The sequence below is a fragment of the Hemicordylus capensis genome, chromosome 1, assembly GCF_027244095.1.
Source record: "Hemicordylus capensis ecotype Gifberg chromosome 1, rHemCap1.1.pri, whole genome shotgun sequence".
Classification (NCBI taxonomy): Eukaryota; Metazoa; Chordata; class Lepidosauria; order Squamata; family Cordylidae; genus Hemicordylus; species Hemicordylus capensis.
This window is the reverse complement of record NC_069657.1, coordinates 413668870-413692598: the sequence shown is the minus strand read 5'-3', so window position 1 is coordinate 413692598 and position 23729 is coordinate 413668870. Positions and strand designations below refer to the sequence as shown.

The following is a 23729-nucleotide window of genomic DNA, read 5'->3' as shown; positions in this document are numbered from 1 at the left end:
TAAATAAATAGATTTGGAGTATCACAGGATAAGCATTACCCACTTCAGACATGCCTATTCTGGGATTTGAAGTGAACTACTTTTATGAGCATGACTCCTGATCGGAAACCCAGGGCAGAACATTTCTATTACAGAAATGCAACAGGCAGACTCCTTTAAGGACAGATTATTCTGCTGTGTGTCTGTACTGGGTGTGTGATTGAATGAGCCAATCGGATTGCCTGTCCCCAATAGAAGCAGATGGGAAGGAGCCAGGACCGAACAGTAAATCATGCAGAAACCCATCAGCCAACCTCCTCTGTGTCGGAGTCCTTTGGGCTCCCTGAAACATTTGTTTTTCATGGCATTCTAGGAGTTCTCCTGCAGCATCAGTGTGTACCCTATCACACACACTAGCAGACTAGACAATAGATTTGTGGGGACCTCCTTATAAAGGGTGTGGTGGTGATGATTACAATACCACAGGGGCATCGCTAGGGCAAAGGGGGCCTGTGTTTGCCCCTCTCTCTGGCGGCACCTTGGAATGAGGGAGATAATGGAGAAAATAGGGAGGGTTGGAGCTGGAAGGCCCTCACGAGCTGGGCGCCCCGGGTTCCTTAAACCCCTTTGCTCAATTATAGCTATGCCACTGCAATACCAAGTTACAAATCAGGATGTCCTAATCTCACCTCTACCGTGGGCTCACTTGGTGATCTTAGGCAAGCCACCTTCTCTGAGCCTCCGTCACAGTCCCCCTAATAAAGCTGACCTAATTCCAGGATTGTCATTAAGGAAGTCCACAAGATAATTCACTTGTAGTGCTTTGAATACGCTAAATGTGAAATATTTTTACATGGGGGGAAATAGACCTTATTTCAGAGTGGTCCAGCACTGCACAGAATATAAAGTTTTAACCTTAGGTGAGGCCTTATTCTGCTTCTGCTAATGATGAGATAGACAAAAAAATGCTATATATGATTATTATTTTTTTACAGTGATTTAAAGGCATTTTTAATGTGATTTAAGAACTCATATGAATGGAATGGACAGCAGTGGAAGATCAATCCTGTGTGTTGGATGGAGGTCTGGTATTCCAAATTTCCTCACAGGTGTGCAGCCAGCTGGTTGTTTTCTGTATAGACTGACATTTTTTGCCAGCCCAAATTCAAGTATGCTCAAGACAAACTGGTCACCCAAGGACACTGTCTGATTCAGCACTCAGCAGCAAACAGATATGCTTGAAGTTGTAAAGACCAGACAGCGTGTTTGCGTTGTTGACCAAGAATTACATGGTCCTAATGCTTTTCTTGGGCCAAGCTGTGCTCTAAATTAGCTTAAATTTAGAAACATGATAAGCTTGCAATACTTTATTGTAATGCATGGTAATAATTAAGTTGGTTCAAATTTAGAAAGATGATAAGTTGGCATAGTTTGCTTGTAATGCATGGTAATAATTTTATTTATTTTATTTATTTACAATATTTCTGTACTGCCCAAAACTTGCAGCTCTGGGCAGTTTACAATTAAAACCATTTAAAACATTAAATCAATTAACAATTAAAATCATTTAAAAGATTAAAAACATTTAAAACCCAGTATTAAAATTATTTAAAACTATAAATCTAATTAAAAGCCTAGGTGAATAAATGTGTCTTCAGTGCCTTTTTAAAAGCTGCCAGAGATGGGGAGGCTCTTTTTTCAACAGGGGGCACATTCCAAAGTCCAGGGGCTGCAAGGGAGAAGGCCCGTTCCCGAGCATCTGCCAAATAAGTTGGCGGCAACCGCAGACAAACCTCTCCAGATGATCTTAGCAGGCGGTGGAGCTCATGGCGAAGAAAACATTCTCTTAAATACCCAGGGCCTAAGCTGTTTAGGGCTTTATAGGTAACCAGCACTTTGTATTTTGCCCGGAAACATATCGGTAGCCAGTGCAATTCCTTCAGCACAGAAGTAATATGGTCTCTCCTAGATGACCCAGAGACCAACCTGCTGCTGCTCCCCTGCAACTGGTATTAATGGCATCTTGCTTCTGAAGCTGGAAGTGGCCTATCACCACCAGACTAGTAGCCATTGATAGACCTGTCCTCCATGAATTCGTCTAAGCCTCTTGCCAAGCTAGTGGCCATCATCACAAACCATGGCAGAGAATTCCATAGATTAATTTATGTGCTGTTTTAAAGAGTACTTCCTTTTGTAAGTCCTAAATTTCCTGGCCATCAGTTTCATGGGATGACTCCTGGTTCTAATGTTGTGCGAGAAGGAGAAAAATTTCTCTCTATCCACTCTCTCTACTCCATGCATAATTTTATACATTTCGATCATCTCCCTGTAGTCGCCTCTTTTCCAAACTAAAAAGCTCCAAATGGTGTAGCCTTGCCTTATAAGGAAGGTGCTCCAGGCCCCTGATCATCTTGGTTGCCCTCTTCTGTACCTTTTCCAGTTCTACAATGTCCTTCTTAAGATACGGTGACCAGAATGGTATGCAGTACGCCAAATGTGGCCACACCATAAATTTGTATAAGGGCATTATAATAGCAGCATTTTTATTTTCAAACCCTTTCCTAATGATCCCTAGTGTGAATTTTGCCTTTTTTGTAGCAGCCACACACTGAGTCATAAGAACAGCCACGCTGGATCAGGCCCAAGGCCCATCTAGTCCAGCATCCTATTTCACACAGTGGCCCACCAGATGCCACTAGAAGCCTACAGGCAGGAGTTGAGGGCATGCCCACCCTCCTGCTGTTGCTCCCCTGCAACTGGTATTCAGAGTCATCTTGCCTTTGAGGCTGGAGGTGGCCTATAGCCCTCCGACTAGTAGCCATTGATAGACCTCTCCTCCATGAAGTTATCCAAACCCCTCCTGAAGCCATCCAGGTTGTTGGCTGTCACCACATCTTGTGGCAGAGAATACCACAAGTTGATTATGCGTTGTGTGAAAAAGTACCTCTGTTTGCTGGTCCTAAATTTCCTGGCAATTAATTTCATGGAGTAACCCCTGGTTCTAGTGTTATGTGACAGGGAGAAGAATTTCTCTCTATCCACTTTCTCCACACCAAGCATGATTTTATAGACCTCTATCATGTCTCCCCGCAGTCGTCTTTTTTTCTAAACTAAAAAGCCCCAGGTGTTGTAGCCTTGCCTCATAAGGAAGGTGCTCTAGGCCCCTGATCATCTTGGTTGCCCTCTTCTGCACCTTTTCCAGTTCTACAATGTCCTTTTTTAAGATGTGATAACCAGAATTGTATGCAGGTGTGGCAGCACCATAGTTTTGTATAAGGGCATTATAATATTAGCCGTTTTATTTTCAATCCCCCTCCTGATGATCCCTAGCATGGAACTTGCCTTTTTCACAGCTGCTGCACATTGAATCAACATTTTCAACGAGCTGTCCACCACAAACCCAAGATCCCTCTCCTGGTCAGTCACCGACAGCTCAGATCCCATCAGCATATACTTGAAGTTGGGTTTTTTTGTCCCAATGTGCATCACTTTACACTTGCCGACATTGAACTGCATTTGCCACTTTGTCGCCCATTCACCCAGTTTGGAGAGATCCTTTTGGAGCTCCTCACAATCTGTTTTGGATTTCACTACCCGGAAGAGTTTGGTATCATCTGAAAATATGGTCACCTCGCTGCTTACCCTTGTTTCTAGATCATTTATGAATAAATTTAAAAGCACTGGTCCCTGTACAGATCCCTGGGGGACCCCACTTCTTGCTTTCCTCCATTGGGAAAACTCTCCATTTATACCTACCCTTTGTTTGCTGACCTTCAACCAGTTAGCAATCCACACATGTGCTTGTCCCCTTATCCCATGACTGCTAAGTTTCCTCAGGAGTCTTTGATGAGGAACTTTGTCAAAAGCTTTTTGGAAGTCCAGGTATACTATGTCAACTGGATCACCTTTATCCACACACTCTTTGACACTCCCAAAGGACTCCAAAAGGTTTGTGAGGCAAGTGTGGACTTTCAACAAGCTGTCCACCACAACCCCAATATCTTTCCCCTCCCTTTGCTTGCCAAACAAAATTCCACCCAGCAGCACTGAGCTAGATGGGCCCATAATGGTCTGACATTGAAACAGCTTCATGCATTGCCCTATTTCTGGAAGTGTGTTTTCTTTAGCCCAGTCCATACAGGCAGCAAGTGATCCATCCAGGAGTGTAGCTATAATTGAGCAGATGGGTTCAAAGAACCCGGGGTCCCCAGCTCCTGAGGGCCCCCACAGCTCTACCCCTCCCTATTTTCTTCATTATCTCTCTCACTCCAAGGGGTCGCTAGGGAGAGAGGTGAACACGAGCTCCCTCTCCCCTAGTTACGCCCCTGGATCCATCTGATGTGGTCAACTATTTGGCTAAAGTTTTGCTATTGCATAAACAGCTCCCCATGCAAATTGGGTAGGACTTCTTAACTATGGGCAGGTTCACATGCAACAGTGGCAAGTACATACAGAAGAGCCACCAGTTCCATTGGGTATGCACTCCTTGTATTTCTGCCTCTTCCATGTTGTGCGAACCCAGAAATGTTACGTGGAGAATGCTTGTGACCCACCTCAGCTTGACATTCTCAAGCCAACTTCAAAAGATGAGTCACCAGCATTCTACACCTGACATTCCTAGGTTTGTAAGACATGGAAGTGGTGGAAGTATGGGGAGCACTTGGGCGATGTGAACTGGCAGCTTTTCCATACGTATGAACCCGCCCTATGCTGGATAAATTACACTTCTGTCACTTCTGTCACAATGCATTTCTAAGCAGTCTGTTTAATAATTGGATATTCTCTGGTGCCAGGAACATGGACCCCATGCTCTGGGATCTGAGTGTATGTGCGACATTGCCCTCAGCAGATCTAGACCTGCTTAGTGCCTGGATTGTTGATCACCTGAGAATCTCACATCTCTGTCTTGAGCTCATGATGGAGAAAAGATGAAATAGAAGTGTGGGGGGGGGGGGGGAGAGAGAGGCAAACCAATAGGAAGAGAAGGATTTCCTTCTGCATTCAACCAGGAGTGGCTAGGCTTGCTTTATAATGGAGTGGCTGCTATCGTTGAGGTAGACTGTTGTCTAGGTGCCTTGATTTGGCTGGGGAAGGCTGTATACTGCTGTGCCCCTGGTCTAGATGCTGGGCATTGTCTATTCCAGTATGGTCTTGGTTTTTATGGTCTATTGTCCTTGTCCCTAGATCTAAAGGGGATTCTGAAGGGATGAAAGGACTGAAATGATTTTATTTTATTTTTATTTTTGGTGCCTCTTATCCTCCCTGCGGGAGGTAGGCAGGGCCATCTTTTTATGCTTTGTCTCTATAAACACCTCTTTTAAGGCTTCCTCCCTGAAGAGTTTAGAGCCCATGAAGGGAACTGAGAGTAGGTTAGACCTAGATGAGTAAAAACCGTCTTTTGATTCCAGCCATCATGATGAGCAGAAATGGCCGCTAAATGAACCTTTATGGACGTATTGGCCAATCCACTGGATTTCAAGAAGGTTAAGTATAGCAATACCTCCCTCACAGAGGCCTCTCCAGGTTCAAATTGGTGCTCTGCGGCATACAATGAAAATCTTCTCCATTTGCAGAAATAATTTCTCCTAGTTGACTTCCTCCTGCTATTCTTTAATATCTTCTTCAGTAACCCACTTTCCATACTGTCAGGTTGAGGACTGACAGGTTGGGGTGGAGTATTTGTCCTTCTTGCTGATATATCTGGTCCCTTTGTTGTGGCAGTCTCTTGTACACATTGTCCGACAGTCGCAAGAGTTGAGGAAACCAAGGTTGCCTGGGCCACCAAGGCGTGACAACAATCGCCCTGGTGTTGTCCTGTAAAAGCTTGGCCACAACCCTGTTCAACAGGGGATATGGAGGGTATAAATAAAACATACTTTGCGTCCATCGGTACTGGAAGGCATCTCCCTTTGACAGGGGGCCCACCCCCATTCTGGAACAGTATTGGCTGCATTTCTTGTTTCCAGCTGTCGCAAACAGGTCGACAGTTGGGGTCCCCCAGGCAAGGAATATCTCTCTCAACAACTGTGGGTTGAGCTCCCACTCGTGTTGCTGTTGGACAGGTGATCTGCTCAAGGTGTCCGCTAGGATATTGTCCTGACCTCTTATGTGTATAGCCACCAGATGTATGCGATGTGCAATGCACCAGTTCCATATCTGGAGTCCTAGATGGCACAACGGCTTCGACACCGTACCTCCTTGATTGTTGACGTAGGCGATTGCAGTGGTATTGTCCATCTGAAGTTGCAGTACTCCCTCCTGAATGATCTTTTGAAGGGCTTGCAATGCCTTGTAGGCTGCCAGAAGCTCGAGGAAATTGATGTGATACTCCTTCTCTCGGTGATTCCATCGGCCCTGTGCTCTGTGGACTCCCAAATGAGCTCCCCATCCGAGCATCGAGGCATCTGTTGTCAGCGTGCAAGTAGGTACCGGGGTCCGAAATGGCATCCCCTCCTGCATATTTGCATCCTTTGTCCACCACCGCAACGATTCTTGGACTGCATGCGGAATTTGAAGGAGCAGACTCTGGGGGTCTACATTGGGGCGAAAAACATCCAGGTACCACATCTACAGTTTCCTCATGCGTAGCTTCGCGTAGCGAACAGTAGTGGTACAAGAGGCCATCAGGCCCAATAGGACCTGGATTGATCTGGCCTGTTGACGTGGAGTAGCACGAAAGTGTAACACCATCTCCTTTATGCGATGGAACCGGTCCTGCGGGAGGAACGCCCTCTGGCAGTCCATGTCTAGTTCTGCACCGATATACCTTAGGCGCTTCGAGGGAGCCAGGTGAGACTTCTCCCAGTTGATTCGTATGCCCAGGTCGCTCAGCAGTGCAGTCACTGTTTGTATGTGGTCGTCCAATTGAGTATTGGACCGCGCTGTAATAAGCCAGTCGTCGAGATACGGAAATATCGAAATTCCTTGTGTCCGTAGGTAGGCAATGATAACAGCCATGCACTTCGTGAACACCCGTGGGGCTGTCACCAGACCAAAGGGCAGGACATTGTATTGGAAGATCCGACTGCCCAGTGTGAAACGTAAATATCTCCTGTGGGACTCCTGAATCCCGACGTGAAAGTAGGCATCTTTCAAGTCCAACGTTGCAATCCATTGCTCTTGATGAAGAAGAGGCAGGATCGCTTGCAGCGTTATCATCCGAAATTTTTTCACGTCGACATAAAGGTTCAGCCATCTGAGATCCATGATTGGGCGAATGCCCCCGTTCCTCTTGGGTATTTGGAAGTACCTTGAATAGAAGCCTGTCATAGCATGAGCCCACGGAACCGGCGAAATTGTTTCCTTCTCTAACAGAACCTTGACCTCCTCCTCTAGTGTTTCCGTTTCTGGGGTATATTTTATCCCATTGAACTGAGGAAGAGTCTTGAACTCGATAGCATAACCAGTCCTGATTATGCGCAGGACCCAGCCATCTGATGTTATGTGTTGCCATGCTTGGGCATGGCTTGCCAGTTTGATGGTGTATCTGGTTTGCAACAAGGTGATGTTGTTCCCTGTGGTTCTGTTGGATAAGCTTAACTGTTTCTGTTGTTTCAGTTCCGGTAATTGTGGGCTCTGGCAGCAATCAAAGATGTTGTTTTGGCTGCTGTGCCGACTTATTACGGCCCTGCTGTTCCGGCTTGTTTCTTTGTGCGTAATTTCTGCGATTGTATCGATTAAAGGGTCTCCTATACTCCTTGCACTCATTTCTCCTGTAAGAGTTCTGTCTCCGTTGATACGGTTGAAACCTATTACTTGTAAAGCGCTGTGCTGCGAACGTCTTTGCTGTATACTTAGACTTCTTAAGGTGTTCCAAAGTATCATCTGTTTGCTCTGCAAACAGGCCTTTTCCATCAAATTGTAACGACTCTATGCGGTCGCGCATATCCTGCATCAAAGTGGTCGACCTTAGCCATGCATGGCGTCGCAAAATCACAGCAGTTGTTAGAGAGCGCGATTCTGACTCCGCCAAGTGTTTAGCATTCGCCAGTTGTTGGCGTGTAGCTGTTGTGGTTTTCACAAAAACAGTATCAAAACACTTTTGAAATTCCTCTGATGTCAAGGACGATCTCTGAGCATGGAGATTTTCCCACAAAGCGTAGGTATATTTTGCCAGACAAGCTATGTAGTTCGAAATCTTAATGGACAGGCAGGCTGTAGAGTAAGCCTTTCTAGCAAGTACATCAAGCTTCCTGCCCTCCTTGTCTGCTGGCGTGGTATGCCTTCTCCCCGATTTCGCAGAGGAGGCACAGTCAATAACCAGTGAATTAGGTACTGGGTGAGTAATTAGATATTCGTTTTCTTTTTCCCTTATTCTGTATAGAGATTCCAGACGCCTTGAAGTAGCCGTGGAAGTCTGTATGACCTCCCATGCTGACTTAGCTGCCTTTGTGATCACAGGGAGCATTGGCAGGTAAACTGGTTGAGAGCCAGACGGTTTTTTAAGGAAATTATATACTGGGTCATCCAAATCTGTTGTCTTTTGAGAGAGATCAAGACCCAGTACCTCTGCCATTTCAGCTACTTGCTGATTGTAAGACCTCATCTCCTCTGTAGGTGAATCAGCAGGAAGAGGCACCACATCTGGGCTGGGGTCATTAGGAAGCTCATCTTCTGAATCATCATTGGGGCTATCCTTTGAGGAGTCAGAAGAGAAATCCTCTTCATCCTCAGCAGAGGAGGATGGCACGGTATCAGGTAAGTTAGATGACTTTGAGAGTACACTTTCCCCGTGACCAGTGTGTAACCTCTGGCCACCATGTGTCACCAGTGGAGGCAATGAGGTCTGAATTGAGACCGTTCTGACAGGGCAAGGCAGTGAGATGGCAGCCTGAACCGAAGATTCCTGAACCTGAGGTCTGCATAGACGTGGTTCTAAGGTCTGTACTGCAGTATTTCTGCTCATGGGTCCCTCCCTTAAAGGAGTATTAGTCTGAATAGAAATTGAAGTGCAAGGTGGAACAGTAGGTGTTGTCTGAGTCGTGGCTGCTATAGAGCGATCTGGAAATTGTGGTCTGTTTAGCCGTTCTAACTGCCATTCCCTAAACAGCGTATACTCCTTAGGAGACAAAGTGATGTCAGTCTCACCCCACCCTCTCAATGGACACAGACCAATAGGTGTTCTCTGAGCAGGAGTGAGTGAAGGTGTCTGAGGAGGAGGAAGGTTAATATTATCTTCATCCACATCCAGACCCTGGGAAATGAACCCCTGGAAGGCAGAGGCGAAAGGGGTTGTGTTTACAGGCTGAAGGGGTTGTAGGGGGACGCCCCCTTCCCCTGGTGTAACTTCAATATGCATGCCATCCTCCAAGAATGCCCGTTCAGCTTGAGGGGGTGCTATGCCTTCCCTGTTTGCTGGGGATGTATCCACATCAGCTCTCAGAGCGACCCTTGACGTCGAAGCAGGGGAGGCTGCTGTCGATATTGAGGGTGGAGTCAGTGCCTTCGATGCTGAGGGAATGCCCCCCCCCGCTTTGACTTAGTTGTAGCGGAGTCTTTGACCTTAGCAGCATCGTTGCGGTGTCGTTTGCGAGCTCGATGTTGAGGTGGTGTTACTGCGCTCGACATCGAGGCTGGTGTCGAAGGCGATTGTCTAGGGGTTGGAGCAGGCGACAGGGATCCCGCTCTGCTTCTCAGGGGCTCATCCTGTAACCCTGAGGGAGATGGAGTGGTATGCCGTGAGGCGGAAGTTGGAGCTGCCTTCTTCCTCTTTGTAGTATGAGGTGGCGTTGAAGTGCATGAGCGCTTCAGGCTGTCGCTGTTCGGTATCGAGGGCTCCTTGAATGAGCTCTGTTTTGTAGTTTTAACAGAGGTCCCCGCAGTATTGGGAGCAGTGCTCGAGGGTTTAGACTGCATAGTAGCAGCCCTCGGCATGGAGGAAGCGGCTGTCGGGCGGAGCGCGTCCTCCATTAACGAAACTTTAAGCCGCGCCGCCCTATTCTTCAGAAACTGAGCAACTGACGCCTAACTGCCAGTATATGTACTGCACGGCTCGTGCAGAGGCAGTTGAAAGGCGTCGCGAGGAGCTAATCAGTTTTACCCGAAGTTGTCCTGCGCAGGCGCAGAACCCATTTTATGTTTGTCGAGGCCTCACTATCCAGATCTGAGAGTAGGTTAGACCTAGAGGTGGAGTCTACTTGCCAGTGCACTTCGCAACTACAGCGGACACCGTGGAGTGGTCAGAGAAATTAATAGAGTCTAGAGTAGCATCAGCCACAAAGGCTTGTGCTTTCTGAATTTTAAGCAGTGTCTGTTTCAGGTGAATTGGATCAGTGGGTGGGTTTTGTGGATCAGTGGCTCATCCATAACAGGGATGCTCTAGCTATAATTGAGGCCGCTGATGAAGAATGTATAGATAATGATGCAGATTTGTGTATCTTCCTTAGTGCTGCCTCTGTTTTTATCAGATGTGTCCCAAAAGGAATTACTGCCATCCTTAAGGAGCACTGTGCCTGGAAGGAGTTCCACCATGGGGGCAACAGTGGGTGGTATTTTAAGTAATTCAATGGCAAATGTGGTTCAATGTAAGTGCAAAGTGATGCATATTGGGGCAAAAAAACCCAACTTTTTATATACACTGATGGGGTATGAACTGTAAGGGATTGACCAGAAGAGAGATCTTGGGGTCATGGTGGACAGCTCGTTGAAAGTGTTGACTCAATGCACAGCAGCTGTGAAAAAGGCTAATTCCATGCTAGGGATCATTAGGAAAGGCACTGAAAATAAAAATGTGGTGGTGGTGGTAGGGACTCCCGGGGTAGAGGGAGGAGGAGACTGGAGTGGGAAGAGACCCCACCAGGATCTCTTGGGGTTGAGGGTCTGAGGAAGTATTGCCAACCTCTACTTCATCAAGTGAGTTATAATCAGATATTTCTGATGAATGCCCTATCCTTTTCAACATCTCTTGCCCTTTTAGCTTTTGAATGTTTTTCTTTCCTTTAGATATTTTGGTTACTAGACTAGAAAATGAGGAGGAGGATGAAGACCCCTCCCCTTTACTTATGTTTCCCTCCTTTTGAAAACCTGTGTTCAAGGGATTGAGAAAGCATGGCTTGAAACCAAGTTTACCAGGTGGGTGGAACTTCACTGTTTAAATCTTGGGATTTTACCCAGGAGGGGTAATGGTTGTCCCTGTGTAGGGGTTGGCAGAATCCATCCCAGTAGGGGCAGGATTTGGTCCTGGGGCTCAGGCAGCATCAGTAAAATCAATTTGGATCTTGTTGGTGCTGGGCAGCTCAGGTCTCACCACAGGTTGGGGTGGTTTCTCCGCTGCAGCATCATCCCCAATGGTCTCCATCGGTGAACTGCCTCTTGCCAACGCGGCCCGTCTGGAGAGTGCATGAGATGCTTGTGTGGCTCTTGTTTCACAGGCTTCTCTGCTATGTGCAGCCCTGTGCGAGGATTGGGAGCCACTGTGGCTGAGGCCTCTTGCAGAAAAGGGTGGGAAATAGACCTGTCGTTAGAGATAAGGGCCCTGCAGCCACCCAACAGAAGGCTGGAGGGACCCTCCTTGGAAAATGCAGCGGGGCAGAGGATCTAGTGGTGTTCGGCACACTGGCAGGCCTTTTTAGCAGGAAGCCAGTTGGGTTCTTGCCTTTCGGAACAAAAAGGTTCCTAATTTGGGGGCCTTGGCATCGAATCTTCTGGAGATGCTGGCCACAGAACAACGTGAAAAGGAGTAGGGGGGTATCACAAGAAAAGAGGACACCCCCCTTTTCTTTGAAATAGCAGGAAAAGCAGTTGGAGTTTGGAAAATAGAGGTAGGTGACAAGGAAGAGAGACAAACAATATGAGAGAGCAAGTATAGGCCTTCGAGCAATAGAAAGAGGAGAAGGTGGTCTCTGGAGCTGGTGCAGGACAAGAAAAACTAGGCTGGGCTCTCCTTCCCAGGCTCTTAAAGCTTTCTATCAGATTGCATAGTCCTGCCTCTGGAGCATGTGGGAAGGATAACGCACATGAGATGTCCTCATCCAGATAATTTATTACTTTAAAAAGAGAGAGAGGGTTCATCCAGCAGCAGAGAAGGGCTGGATCAGAACAGTTACAATATGGATTTCAGCACCAGTTGAAAACAAAAATACACCTCATTCATTTGTGTTTTAAATTTCAGCACTATAGTGGCTGCAAATCCCAGTTATACTCCCAGCATCTTGTGCCTCCTTCACCAATGTATTTCCACATGCCTTACAATCATACCACCTACATTGTGGCAATTATGGATTACTGCTATGATACACATGGAAAACTGTAGAAAAAAATTACAAGACGACTGATTTCTGAGTCAGTACAGCTTCAAAGAAATGAATGGCAGATTCAGAACAACTCTATTTCAATAATGCCATCACTATTATTTCATTCATTCAATTCCTGTCCCTTTTGATCAAAATGACTAACAAAGAATTCTCTTCCTTTGATTTTTGTTTTTAAGAGTTGGAGTGTGTATATTGAGAGATCATGAAGATGACAGAATTAGGCAAGGTATGTAAAGTGCTTAAAGTAATTTGGAAAAGTACTATACCCAAAGAGCATAAGCTAAACCTAAGCTAACAGATGGGACTTATTTTCCACTCAGAAGACTATTGGTCGCCATTGTCATTTCAGAGTTCTCATAGCACAATTTCAGTCCTTCCAGAAATCCAAATTCATTGTGTGTTCAAAAATGAGAAAAGCCCACCTCATGATTTTTGGAAAAACAAGAAGTGTTTTTAGAATCCATCTGCTTGTGATTTACCATCCATCTGTGCATATTATATTGAAGTTGTGCTAAAAGCCTGTTATACATAGTCAGTGTGGCCTACCAGCCTACCTTCTAAGATGACTGGTGCTTTGAACTCCACAGGAATTCTTCCACATAGATGATGTTGTTTTTTAAAGTGTCAGATCACAATACAGAACTTCCACTGCCTAATTACTCCAACCTCTGTGTATCTACCACACAGAAAATCAATTTTTAAATTTTTTATTTTTGCCTATAAGCAAAAAAGAACCCAAGTAATACATATTCCCAGGGTATTGTCAAAGCCATGGAGATTATTAGGCAACATATTTGGGATATAGCATTTCAGAAGGATGGGATAAAATTATGTGTTATACAGCTCTACAAGGCAGCTTATGTTGTAGCCCCTCATGGGATGAAATATATGGCAGTTATGATGCAATATGTAGCATCATAGCAGCTAATTATTTATATAGCCTTACCACCCAAAAAGTAAGAAGAACGGAGCATTGGTCACTTGCCATGAAGGCTCCTTCTTGATGCTGGGTCCAAGGACAACTCACTAATGGGTTAACCTTCCCATCTGCTCCAAGGGCAGGACTACGCAAATTAATGCAAAGCCTTTAAGAGCCTTTAAGAGCTTTGGAAGGGGAACCCCACCCAGTTCTTTTAGGCCAAGAAAAAACAGGAGAACAGTACTTCCCTCCATGTGGGGGAGGAAAAAACACCCCAACAGTAGGTGGTATCTGATCAACTAACTTACAACAACCAGGACTGAGGCAGGGAAAGAAAAGCAGGGAGAAAACACAAGATCTGTTTCTCTATAGAGAAGACCCAGATGCAAAGGGTGGATCAAGATATCCTTGGATCCAGCATCAAGAAGGAGCCTTCATGCCAAGGGACCAATGCTCCGTTCTCTGATGCTGGGCTCCGAGGACATCTCATTAATGGGACATACCAGAGCCTTGTGCGCCTCTCAAAAGGAAAGGTGTGTCTGGGCTTACTCTGGGGGAAGGACCTGTTGACGCACCCGTCTGCCAAAAGCCACCTGGGCCGAGGCGTACATATCCAACTTGTAGTGCTTTGTGAAGGTAGATGGTGTCTTCCATGTAGCCACTCTGCAGATTTCATGAACGGGGGCATTACTTGAAAAGACCACCAAAGTTGCTGCTGCTCTAGTAGAATGCGCTAGAATACTTGGTGGTGGTTGGAGATATAGTGACTTGTAGGCCATCGCTCTGCATGCCCTGATCCATCTGGCAATGGTCGGCACAGTGACCAGCTGCAAAATGATAGTAATATGATGTTTTGAGAATTGTGAAAAATCAAAGAGACTTTGGGACAGAAGAAGGGATCTGGAATTAGGTGGATGGAGTCTGCAGAAAACACGCAAAGATCTTTACGTACTGACAGTGCGCATAGTTTAGATACTCTTCTAGCCGATGTGACAGTGATCAAGAAGACTAATTTGCAGGTTAATGACTTCAGTGGAATAGATGTCAGTGGTTCGAAAGGAGGTGACTGGAGGGCCTGTAGCACAGTAGACTCTACGACGGAAAGCAATGGACCGTAGGTGGAGAGAGGAGGGTCGCCCCTTTTAGGAAATGTTGAAGGTGAGAGTGCATCCTCATGGACTTTGTGGAAGTCCCTGAGATGCCGTCTGCTGTTTCAGGGTGTTTGAGTTTAACCCCTTTTCTAGGCCATCCTGTAGGAATTGAAGCAAGTGTGACATGGTGGCTTTTCCCAATGGTATCGAGTGCCAAACTGACCAGCAAAGAAACACTTTCCAAGTGTATTGGTAAATGTGATTCGTGGAGGTTCGTCTGGATGCATTCATTGTGTCAATGACCATATTAGAGTAGCCATGTAGCTTCAGCAAGCCCCGTTCAGTAGCCATCCAACTAGATTTAACCATGTGGGTTGTGCTGATGTACAGGGCCCTGTGATAGGAGGTCCATGGAGACAGGAAGTCGCCACGGGTCTGCCACTGCTAGATTGCATAGTTCTGCAAACCACGGCCTCCGGGGCAAGAACGGAACAATGAGGATTACTTTTGACTTGGAGAGGAGGATCTTCCTGAGAACACGAGCTAGTAAGGGAAACGGTGGGAATGTGTAAAGTAGACCCTGTGGCAGGGGCTTGAGAGCACATCCACTTGTTCTGCCTGACTTGCATGGGAACCTGGAGAAAAACTTCTTGGTTTTCACGTTGTGGGGGTTGCAAAGAGGTCCACCAGAGGTGTGCCGAACCTCTCCATGAGACTCTGGAAAACTGATGGTTTGAGTTCCCACTCCCCGGGTAGTACCTCTTTTCAGCTGAGCCAATCTGCTATGACATTGAGGTCCCCCTGGATGTGGTGCACTGTAATGGAGGCTAGGCTGTATTCCGCCCATTGGAGTAGTAATGTGGCCTCCGCCTGCAAGGATTGTGAACTGGTTCCCCCTTGTTTGTTCAAATGGGCCTTAGCAGTTGTGTTGTCCGTCTTGACCAGGACATGCTTCTATGTCAGGAGGTTGTGAAATGCTAGCAGAGCCAACCTGATGGCCCATAATCCTCGCCAATTTATACTGTGGCTGGCTTCCTCCTGCGACCAAGTGCCCTAGGCTTATAGGAATAGGCAGTGAGCTCCCCAGCCGCAGTCTCTCGTATATGTGGTTATAGTATGACCCTCAGGGGGTCCAGGAACTATTTTCCTTTTGTGAGGTTGATGGGTATTGTCCTCCACTTGAGGAATTGGTGGACTGGTGTTGGTACTTGACCTGATTTGTTGAGTTTCTTGCAATTGAGAAGTGATGCAGAAGCAGGAACCATTGCAGTGGCTGGGGATGAAACCTCGCCCATGGTACAGAGTCTAGTGACGCAACCTTGAGGCCTAAGAGATGAGCCAGAGACATGAGGGGTATATTTTTGGATGCATGTGCTTCTGCGGTGGCAGACATGACACGTGGTCTTGTGATAGGAACAACTTGTTTGCCTGGGTGTCTATTATGACTCCCAGGTGTAGTAGTTGATGAGATGGTGCTAGTTGGCTTTTCTGGACATTTATGAGGAAGCCATGTACTTGCAGTACTTGTAGAGTCATCTTGATGTCTATGTGTGCTTGCTCTGGGGACAGAGACTGGAGAAAAATGTCACCCAAAAATGTAAAAAGGCAAACACCCTGGAGTTGGAGATGCACCACCACTGGTGCCAGTATCTTGAAGATTCTGGAAGCCGAGGAAAGGCCAAAGGGCAGGGCCCTGTACTGGTAATTTACTCCGTCTTATTTGAACTGGAGCAGTTGGCGGCTGTGGGGATGTATAGGAATGTGGAAATAGACCTCCTTGAGGTCGATGGAGGAGAGGAAGTTGTGGTGTAGCGCTTCCAAGATTGATCAAAGAGATTCCAACTGGAACTTTTGCTTTGGTATCCACTTGTTTAAGTATTTGAGATCGAGGACCGCTCTTAGTGAGCCATCTTTTTTCGTTACGGTGAAGAGTATAGAATAAATGCCTTTCCCCCGATGATTGGTAGATACCAGCTCTATGGCTCCAATGTCCTTGAGGTGTTGGATGGCATCTAGTAGACATGCGTGTTTGGCAGGCGAGCTTGAGACTGGTGTAGGAAGGAAGCTGTTTGGTGGAAAGGCATTTAATTATATCTTGTACCCCAGTTGAAGTGATTTGAGAACCCAGCTGTCCTTTGTGGACTGAGACCACACATGGTGATGGGCTGAGAGCCCAATGTGGCTGTCCAAGTCACAACTGTTGTTTGTTGGACTTAACTTTGGTTGGGTAAGATTGGTGACCCTGATTGAAGGGCTTTGTTTGGCGTTGGTGGTTCCAGGTTTGGTGTTGGGGTCTGAAATCTCTGTCCCGCCCACAAAAGGAAGTCCTGTATGGACAAAAAGACGTTTTTGGTGGGAAACATTGGATAGAGGACATGGACTTTGGTTTTTATTTGTTTTCTATTAGCAAGTCCTTTAAAGCCTCTTCTCCAAACAACTTTGTGCCATCGTAAGGTACTGACATGAGATTTGATCTTGATGTGGTATCTACTCTCCAGTATTTCAGCCAGAGACTATGGCGGCCTACGACAGCCTGTGTAAAAGTCCTAAAGGCAAACTGGATAGAGTCCATAGTTGCGTCTGATATGAACGCCTGGGCCTTTTGGATTTTTAACAGTTGCTGTCTTAGGCACATAGGAACCGTGGGTGGATCATTTAGTAAGTTGTCCAGCCACATTAGGGATGATGTAGAACACAGAGATGCCACAGCCAAGGACTTGATAGCTAGCAAAGATGCATCCTGGGTGCACCTGTAAGCGGATTCAATGCCTTATCCATTTGGTCTTTTACAGCATCCTCCCTGTCTTTGGGGACCAATGCCCCTGAGAGGAGTTGCACCACTGGGGCATCTATAGGGGGCGTCTTAAGGTCAGCTGCCTCATGCTGAAAGGAGTAATATTTGTTTGCCACCGCCAAAGATTTCCTTTTTGAGGCTGGCATTTGCCATTCTTGTTTCATGGCATCTAAGAAAATGGTGAGAAAATGGTGAGGTTATTTCCCTGTCATTTGGTTTGGGGGAAACCACCGTCCCTTTGGGGCGAAGCTGAGGATCAGTGGAAGGTGCAGTTTGCAATTCCAAAGTCTCTTTGGTTTTGGACATAAGAGGGAAAAAGTCCTCTGGGTGAAACAATCTTTGAGATGTGGCTGAAGCCCCAGGGTCCCGCCCATTTGACCACTCCCCCCCTCCTTTCCCAGTGGATCTGATTCAATAGGGATTATATCTATGTCCTGATCAATCACTGGGATCTACCAGGTCACTGGGATTCACTAGTCTTTTGTCCAAAAGAATTGAGTTGGGCAGGCAACAGAACAAGACCTACACCAAACTCCTCTGTGACCTCCTCACCAGGCACCTGCACATCCCCACAGACAAAGTTTACATCAACTACTATGACATGAATGCTGCCAATGTGGGCTGGAATGGCTCCACCTTTGCGTGGAGCCATTCCCCAGAGGCTGTCTGACTGGGGGTTCTTCCTCCCCTGAGCCCTCAGAGGAGTGCATAGTCCTCGTTGCAGCAGACTCACGTCGTTTGGAGCTAGATTTCCTCTTGTGTAGCCCATTAGAGAGAAGTCCTCGGAGTGCAGTGTCAGAGAATGTTTACACTGACGCGCCTTAATGTATAGCCCTTGTCTGCTGTGGAAGATTGTTATTCACATATTCCATATTATCTGTGCCTATGCCCTTGTCAGTCGACTAATGGTTGAGTTGACTAATCATGTTTTACTCCACTGCCCATTTTATATAGATTCTTTAAAAACCCAATTTTTGTAAAATTATCTAGACAGTTCATCAGATGTTTATAGGTTTTTCCTCCCACCAGACTTTCGCACTAATACCACTTATAGGGTAGCAAAGTTTTGTAATATTGCAAATTGTGTTAGGAAGCAGCTGACAAAAGCTTGACTATGTTTGACTGCATTTTGGTGTCACTGTATAGTGGGTTGGTGTTGTATATGATGATATATTTTGTGTTTGCTGTAAAGTTTTGTCTGGTCATTGACCGTAAAAAACTTTGATTTGATTTGACAATACATATTTATTATTAGAGATGTTGTATACAGAAAGTCTGTGCATTACTGCTAGTCTGACTGAAGGGGCATGACTCTGTATGGCTTTATTTTTTGCTGTTTTAAAAAGTAACAAAGATCTGGGAAGATTTCAGTCTTTATTTTAAAAAGTTGAGGATCTGAAAGAGAAGGAACATGGGATTTCCAACTAGCAGCTTAGTAACTACGGCCAAAGAGAGTGTAGAACTTGGCAGGATTCTTGTTGCAGACACATTTTGCTCCATTCTGCAGCTCACACAGAGGTTTGAAGGGGATGCAGAGACTTTTTGCCCCCATGGATGGAGCACCTGGTTCAAGGTCTTGATCTCTGAAACAGAAAGAAGGTTTCCTTTTAATTCCCAACTAATCTAAACTGTCCAGTGCCCTACACTTGTAAGCCAGGAAGAGGTATCCACTATCTCATCTATGTTTACCTTGCAGAAATCTACACACTTTTAAACTGTGGGAATTAACACCATGCCTCACACAGAAGATTCATAAGATGAAGAGCCAATCCATTGCCACACAATTATTGGAAATGCAACAGGTTATATCCCTAGCCTTGAGTTGTAGAAGGCTAAAGCAGCTGATGGATGATCACATGCTGTAATCCAGTGGAGCCCCACTGACCCCCAGTGATTTGCGAGTCCATCCTTGGGCAAGTCAGCCATTGAAGTCAGTGGTAACAGGATGGAGGAAGTCAAAGTGTGGACCTAGAACCCAGAAGCTGCTTAGCATATTCATGTAGATTCAGACAAATTCCAGATCTCGCATGCCCTTCCCCCAGTGAGTACAGTGGGATTGCGGAGATTCCCATAAGTGCAAGTATCAAGGAAAAAAGCTCCAAGGACTGTGGGAGCTCATTGTACAAAGGTCCCTTTGACAGATCAAGGTCCCTTTAAGCTGATCCTTTAGAATGGGCCTCATTCTTATATACCTGTTACTACAGGAACCAAGAACATGGTTATCTCAACCTTTACAACGTTTTGTGGCCAATCTTAAAACCTCAGACTTTTTGCATTTCAGTGGGTTAAATGCATGTTTAACGGTGTGCCTCTACACACACACATTTTTTTTTAAAATTTACCTGGCAGTGGTTTTCTTGATCCAGTCTTCACATTCTATTTCTCCACAGAAAGGAATCTGCACTATCTAAAGGGGAGAAAAAACATCATTCAGTTTACACGACTTCCATTCATCACATTCAGTCATATTTATTTTACATTATAGGTTTTGGGGATGCGGGTGTGTGTCCAAATATGCAAAATAGCTGAAGTGATACAAATTGGAATTAATAGGCTATTTATCTTTTCTTTTAATATTCAGATCACTTTTACATGCTTACGCACCAAGATAACAACCACTTTGCAAAATGCAACCTCCTTATTTGTTTACAGGATCAAAAGGTAAAAGAGAAGTTGGAGAGTTAAAATTAATTGGCTTTTGAAAACAGGTACTCTTTCCTTGCCTCTTGTTATATCAGGGTAGTTGATTATAACATAAGTAATGTTTTCAGTTACAGTCCCGCAGCCAGTTTAACTTAATTATTTCTACTTGTGTCAACTACCTGTAGCAGAAATTATTGCACTCCCCCTACACACAGACTGTGCAGCCTCAGGATTTGAGACAAGAGTTTGGTTATTTAAAAATAAATTGGGGTCACTGATTTAGAACTTCAGTTATGTTTAAAGAACACCTCTTGGATATGTGATTAAACAATATTCTTTTCAGAATTTCTCTTTATGCAGGTAATATTTGTTCAAACTTTTTTTAAAAGTTTGAACAAATAGCTACATCCTACAGAGACAAACAAGTAAATCAATTTGCAAAATAGATAATAAATAGAAATAACCTATCGCCTCATTCAGATGTTCAAAAACCTGCTCCCCCCGGTCACACTTACAGTGCTGAAAGTGGGGAGAAAGTTATGCCCCAGTGCTGTCATCTACCTCCACCCAGCTCCCTGCTCCTGATTATGGCACAGTTTGTCTGAAGGACGAAGTGCTGTAACCGTGATGGCCAGCGTTCCTGTGAGCAGCAAGCTCTGGCCATCCAAGCTGCTACTTGCTGAAGTGCTGGCCATCATGGGTACAGCACTCCCCCCTTCAGACAAACCGTGCCATAATTGTGAGTGGGGTGCTGGAGCGGATGAGTGACAGCGCCAGGGTGTAATTTCCTCCCTGCTTCCAGTGCAGTAAGCATGAGCAGGGAGCGATTTCTGAACATCTGAATGAGGCTTATCGAAGCAGCTACATTTATGAAAATGGTCATGTCATCTAAAATGTGTTTTAGCTGCAGTGAAAGAAGTCAGGTGAATGGTGGGATTTGTGCATCACCATCTTCACATTTAACTACAAGTCAGAAATAACATTTGCTTCTGCTTTTCAAAATGTGTCCATGGAATAAAGAGAGTGGACTCAGATTAGCGTCAAGGGAAAGCATGGCACATTCTGATACTTTAAAAAGCTATACATCCAATGAAAATAGCAAGACGCCCCTTGGTGGTGAAAGTCAGTCAACACTACCTTAAAACAGGAAACTGCCATATACTGAGTCAGACCATTGGTCTCTCTAGCTCAGTATTGTCTTCACAGACTGGCAGTGGCTTCTCCAAGGTTGCAGGCAGGAATCTCTCTCAGCCCTATCTTGGAGAAGCCAGGGAGGGAACTTGGAACCTTCTGCTCTTCCCAGAGCGGCTTCATCCCCTGAGGCGAATATCTTGCAGTGCTCACACATCAAGTCTCCCATTCATATGCAACCAGGGCAGACCCTGCTTAGCTATGGGGACAAGTCATGCTTGCTACCACAAGACCAGCTCTCCTCTCCTAACGGGTGTAAAACAAATATCAGGTGGAGGAGAAATGATAATGATAATGTCATTAGTACTTTGAAATGAGATAAGTAAACTATTTAGTGATACACTGAGAATAGACTAATATAAGAATCTCATGATCGTTGTTTGTTGAATGATAGAAAGAAAAACGTCCTCTTTAAATTTTCCATTCTGTTTCCCACAGTTTGATATCCCCATTTCAAACAAATGATATGTATTCTGTCCTTACTGTATGGGACTACCTAATAATTTCCCAAATCTCTCCAGCTTTCCAACCTTTCCAGTATCTCTTCATGTATTTTTAAGCAGCAGGTTATTTCTTTCATAAATATATATATTTTTTTAAGTATTGCTACCCATTTCTAGGTCTTTAAATGGGACAGGCTAAGAACCTAAATAAAAGTGCACCTTCAGTATTTAAACAAACAAGAAAAAAAGCTCCTTTGCAATGGTTTAACATTTTCTAGAGTACCTCTGCAAATCTCTTACCTTTCACATGTTGTTATAGGGCAAAAGTAAATTACAGTAACATGAAGAGAGATACAGGAGAGAGAGAAGTGAAGGAAACCATAGTCAAAGCATTAAACCAGGGCCAAACAGCTTCGGCCCTCCTGCAGATTTTGGACTACATTTCCCATTATTCTTGACTATTGGCCACTGTGGCTAGGGGTGACTTATTTATTATATTTGTGCACCACTCCAAACTTCCGTCTCTGGGTAGTTTACAGCAACATAGGAAGGGTTAGGGTTAGGGAAGGAAATTTTTGTACGCAAGGCCAAAATTTATTTGAATGGGGAAATCAATTCACTGAATATTTTAGTTGTTTTTTCCTATCTTTCCCCAGAAGCAACCAAATTTTAATCGTCTTAATCCAGAGCTCCATGTGCATACCTGATAAAATGGAGTTATATGGTTTGGCGAATAAAAAAGTAAAGATTATGAGTTCTTGAACTTAAAGCATTCTTTAATGTTAAGTTCCTTAAACTGTTCAATAAAGAAGTTTTCTATATTGTTTGTTTTTCCTAGTCATAAAGTCTTTACTGGCATTTGCTACATTTAAATTTAACATAAGCCAAACCCATTTTCAGTGACAGCACGTTAAGCTGATAGGAGAGTTAATAATTTCTCAAATCTGAGCATCATTTAAATGACCAAGCTTCAGTCTGGTTCGCAAACTCCTTAAATTTAAAGGAGAAACAAATTCTGATTCAGACTCTAAGTGCACAATAAGAGAATTCCTCTTTCCTTTTAGTCCGGTAAGAGTACCAGTTGCGTGTGGCTTACAGAAACCAAAGACAATGGACATTTGGCAGGTTAAAAAAAAAACCAAAACCGTGGCCAATTGACCAACCTAACATAGTTAAATAACAATCATTTATTTCAACCATAAATTTATTAGAAGGTTCACACAGGAATTTATGCTAATTCTAGAAGAGTCTACTTGTGAAATAACTTTTATTTATTGAAAATATTTATATTCTGCTCCTCCAGCACACTGCTGCTTGGGGCAGCCTACAACAGCACTCATCCTAAACAATTGTACTTAATTTTTATAGTGAAGAATACTATGTGAATATAAAATATGTCCAGTTTCTCCCAAAAGCTGTACAGCAAGCATCCTGGCAATATCAGAGCACATCAAAGACCATACTCCCAAGAGCATGTGCAGTTCTAACTCTAATGAGGTTAACTGAAATGAGGTTACATGCCTCATCAATGTACAGGTATGACCTCATTATCCGCAGGGGTTCCGTTCCTGCAGATAACGAAACTGCGGATAATTAGGCATTGAGTCTATGGGATTGTAGGGGTTAGGTTCCAGACTTTAGAAGAAGCTAAAAAGCAGCAAAAAAAAGTCAAACCTGCCAAATTAAAGTGTTCTACTGTGCTTTGTGGGCTTTCAGAAGCCCAATGATGCCCCCACATGTCCCAAAGTCCCCTTCAGCAGCAAATAATCACTTATTTTGTTTAAGCAAACGAGCCACAAAATGGCTCTTCCCTACAAAATGGTGGCTGGAAATGACCTCCGAGGTAATTTCCGGCCACCCCGAACCCACGGATATTTGAGTTTCTCCCTCTGCCCATTTTTTCACGGATGCTGAGGTTGGGTGTCAATTACCCTACCATGGATCGAGAGGTTCTGCTGTGTTTCAAGACTCATAGCAACGGGGTGCTTAAGGTGAACCTGTACATACAAGCAGCATTCAATAACTTTGCAACTGGCCGCGAAGGAGGTATGCAGAAAGTTGGCAGACATATCTTTAATAATCTTTATCAAAAACATGCCAACACCTCCTTAGAGTGATATGCATTAATGAAACGCTACTGTAGAAACCAGCAGCCTGGGCATAAAATACTCCTATGAAGTATTTTATTGCTGTTAGACTGCTTCATATCAGCCCTAGTAACCTTTTGTCACCCAAGATCTTTGCATGCACCCAATAGCCTCTATCATCTCAGATAGAAAAGAGTTCTTTGACGCAAGTAATGTGTTCTTTGAACTGACACACATACACACACACACGTTATATTGTTCTGTTATTATTTTACAGTTATTCTCACTGGAGTAATTACAGTATCTGATCAATAGTTCAGTTTGCTTTTAT

General features: G+C 44.7%; 1 protein-coding gene across 5 annotated transcripts in view; it reads right to left on the bottom strand.

Moving 5' to 3' along the window:
* Positions 1-18391: 18391 nt before the first annotated feature.
* The window catches only part of EPRS1 (glutamyl-prolyl-tRNA synthetase 1), a 92614-nt gene continuing 87276 nt past the window's right edge, over positions 18392-23729 (bottom strand). For all 5 annotated transcript variants that reach the window (XM_053308885.1, XM_053308900.1, XM_053308908.1 and 2 more), the window contains 2 exons: positions 19377-19441; positions 18392-18617 (listed from right to left, as the gene is read on the bottom strand). In XM_053308885.1, coding sequence (XP_053164860.1) covers positions 18467-18617; positions 19377-19441 — 216 coding nt within the window. In that variant the 3' untranslated portion in view covers positions 18392-18466. The remainder of the gene's footprint in view (positions 18618-19376; positions 19442-23729) is intronic.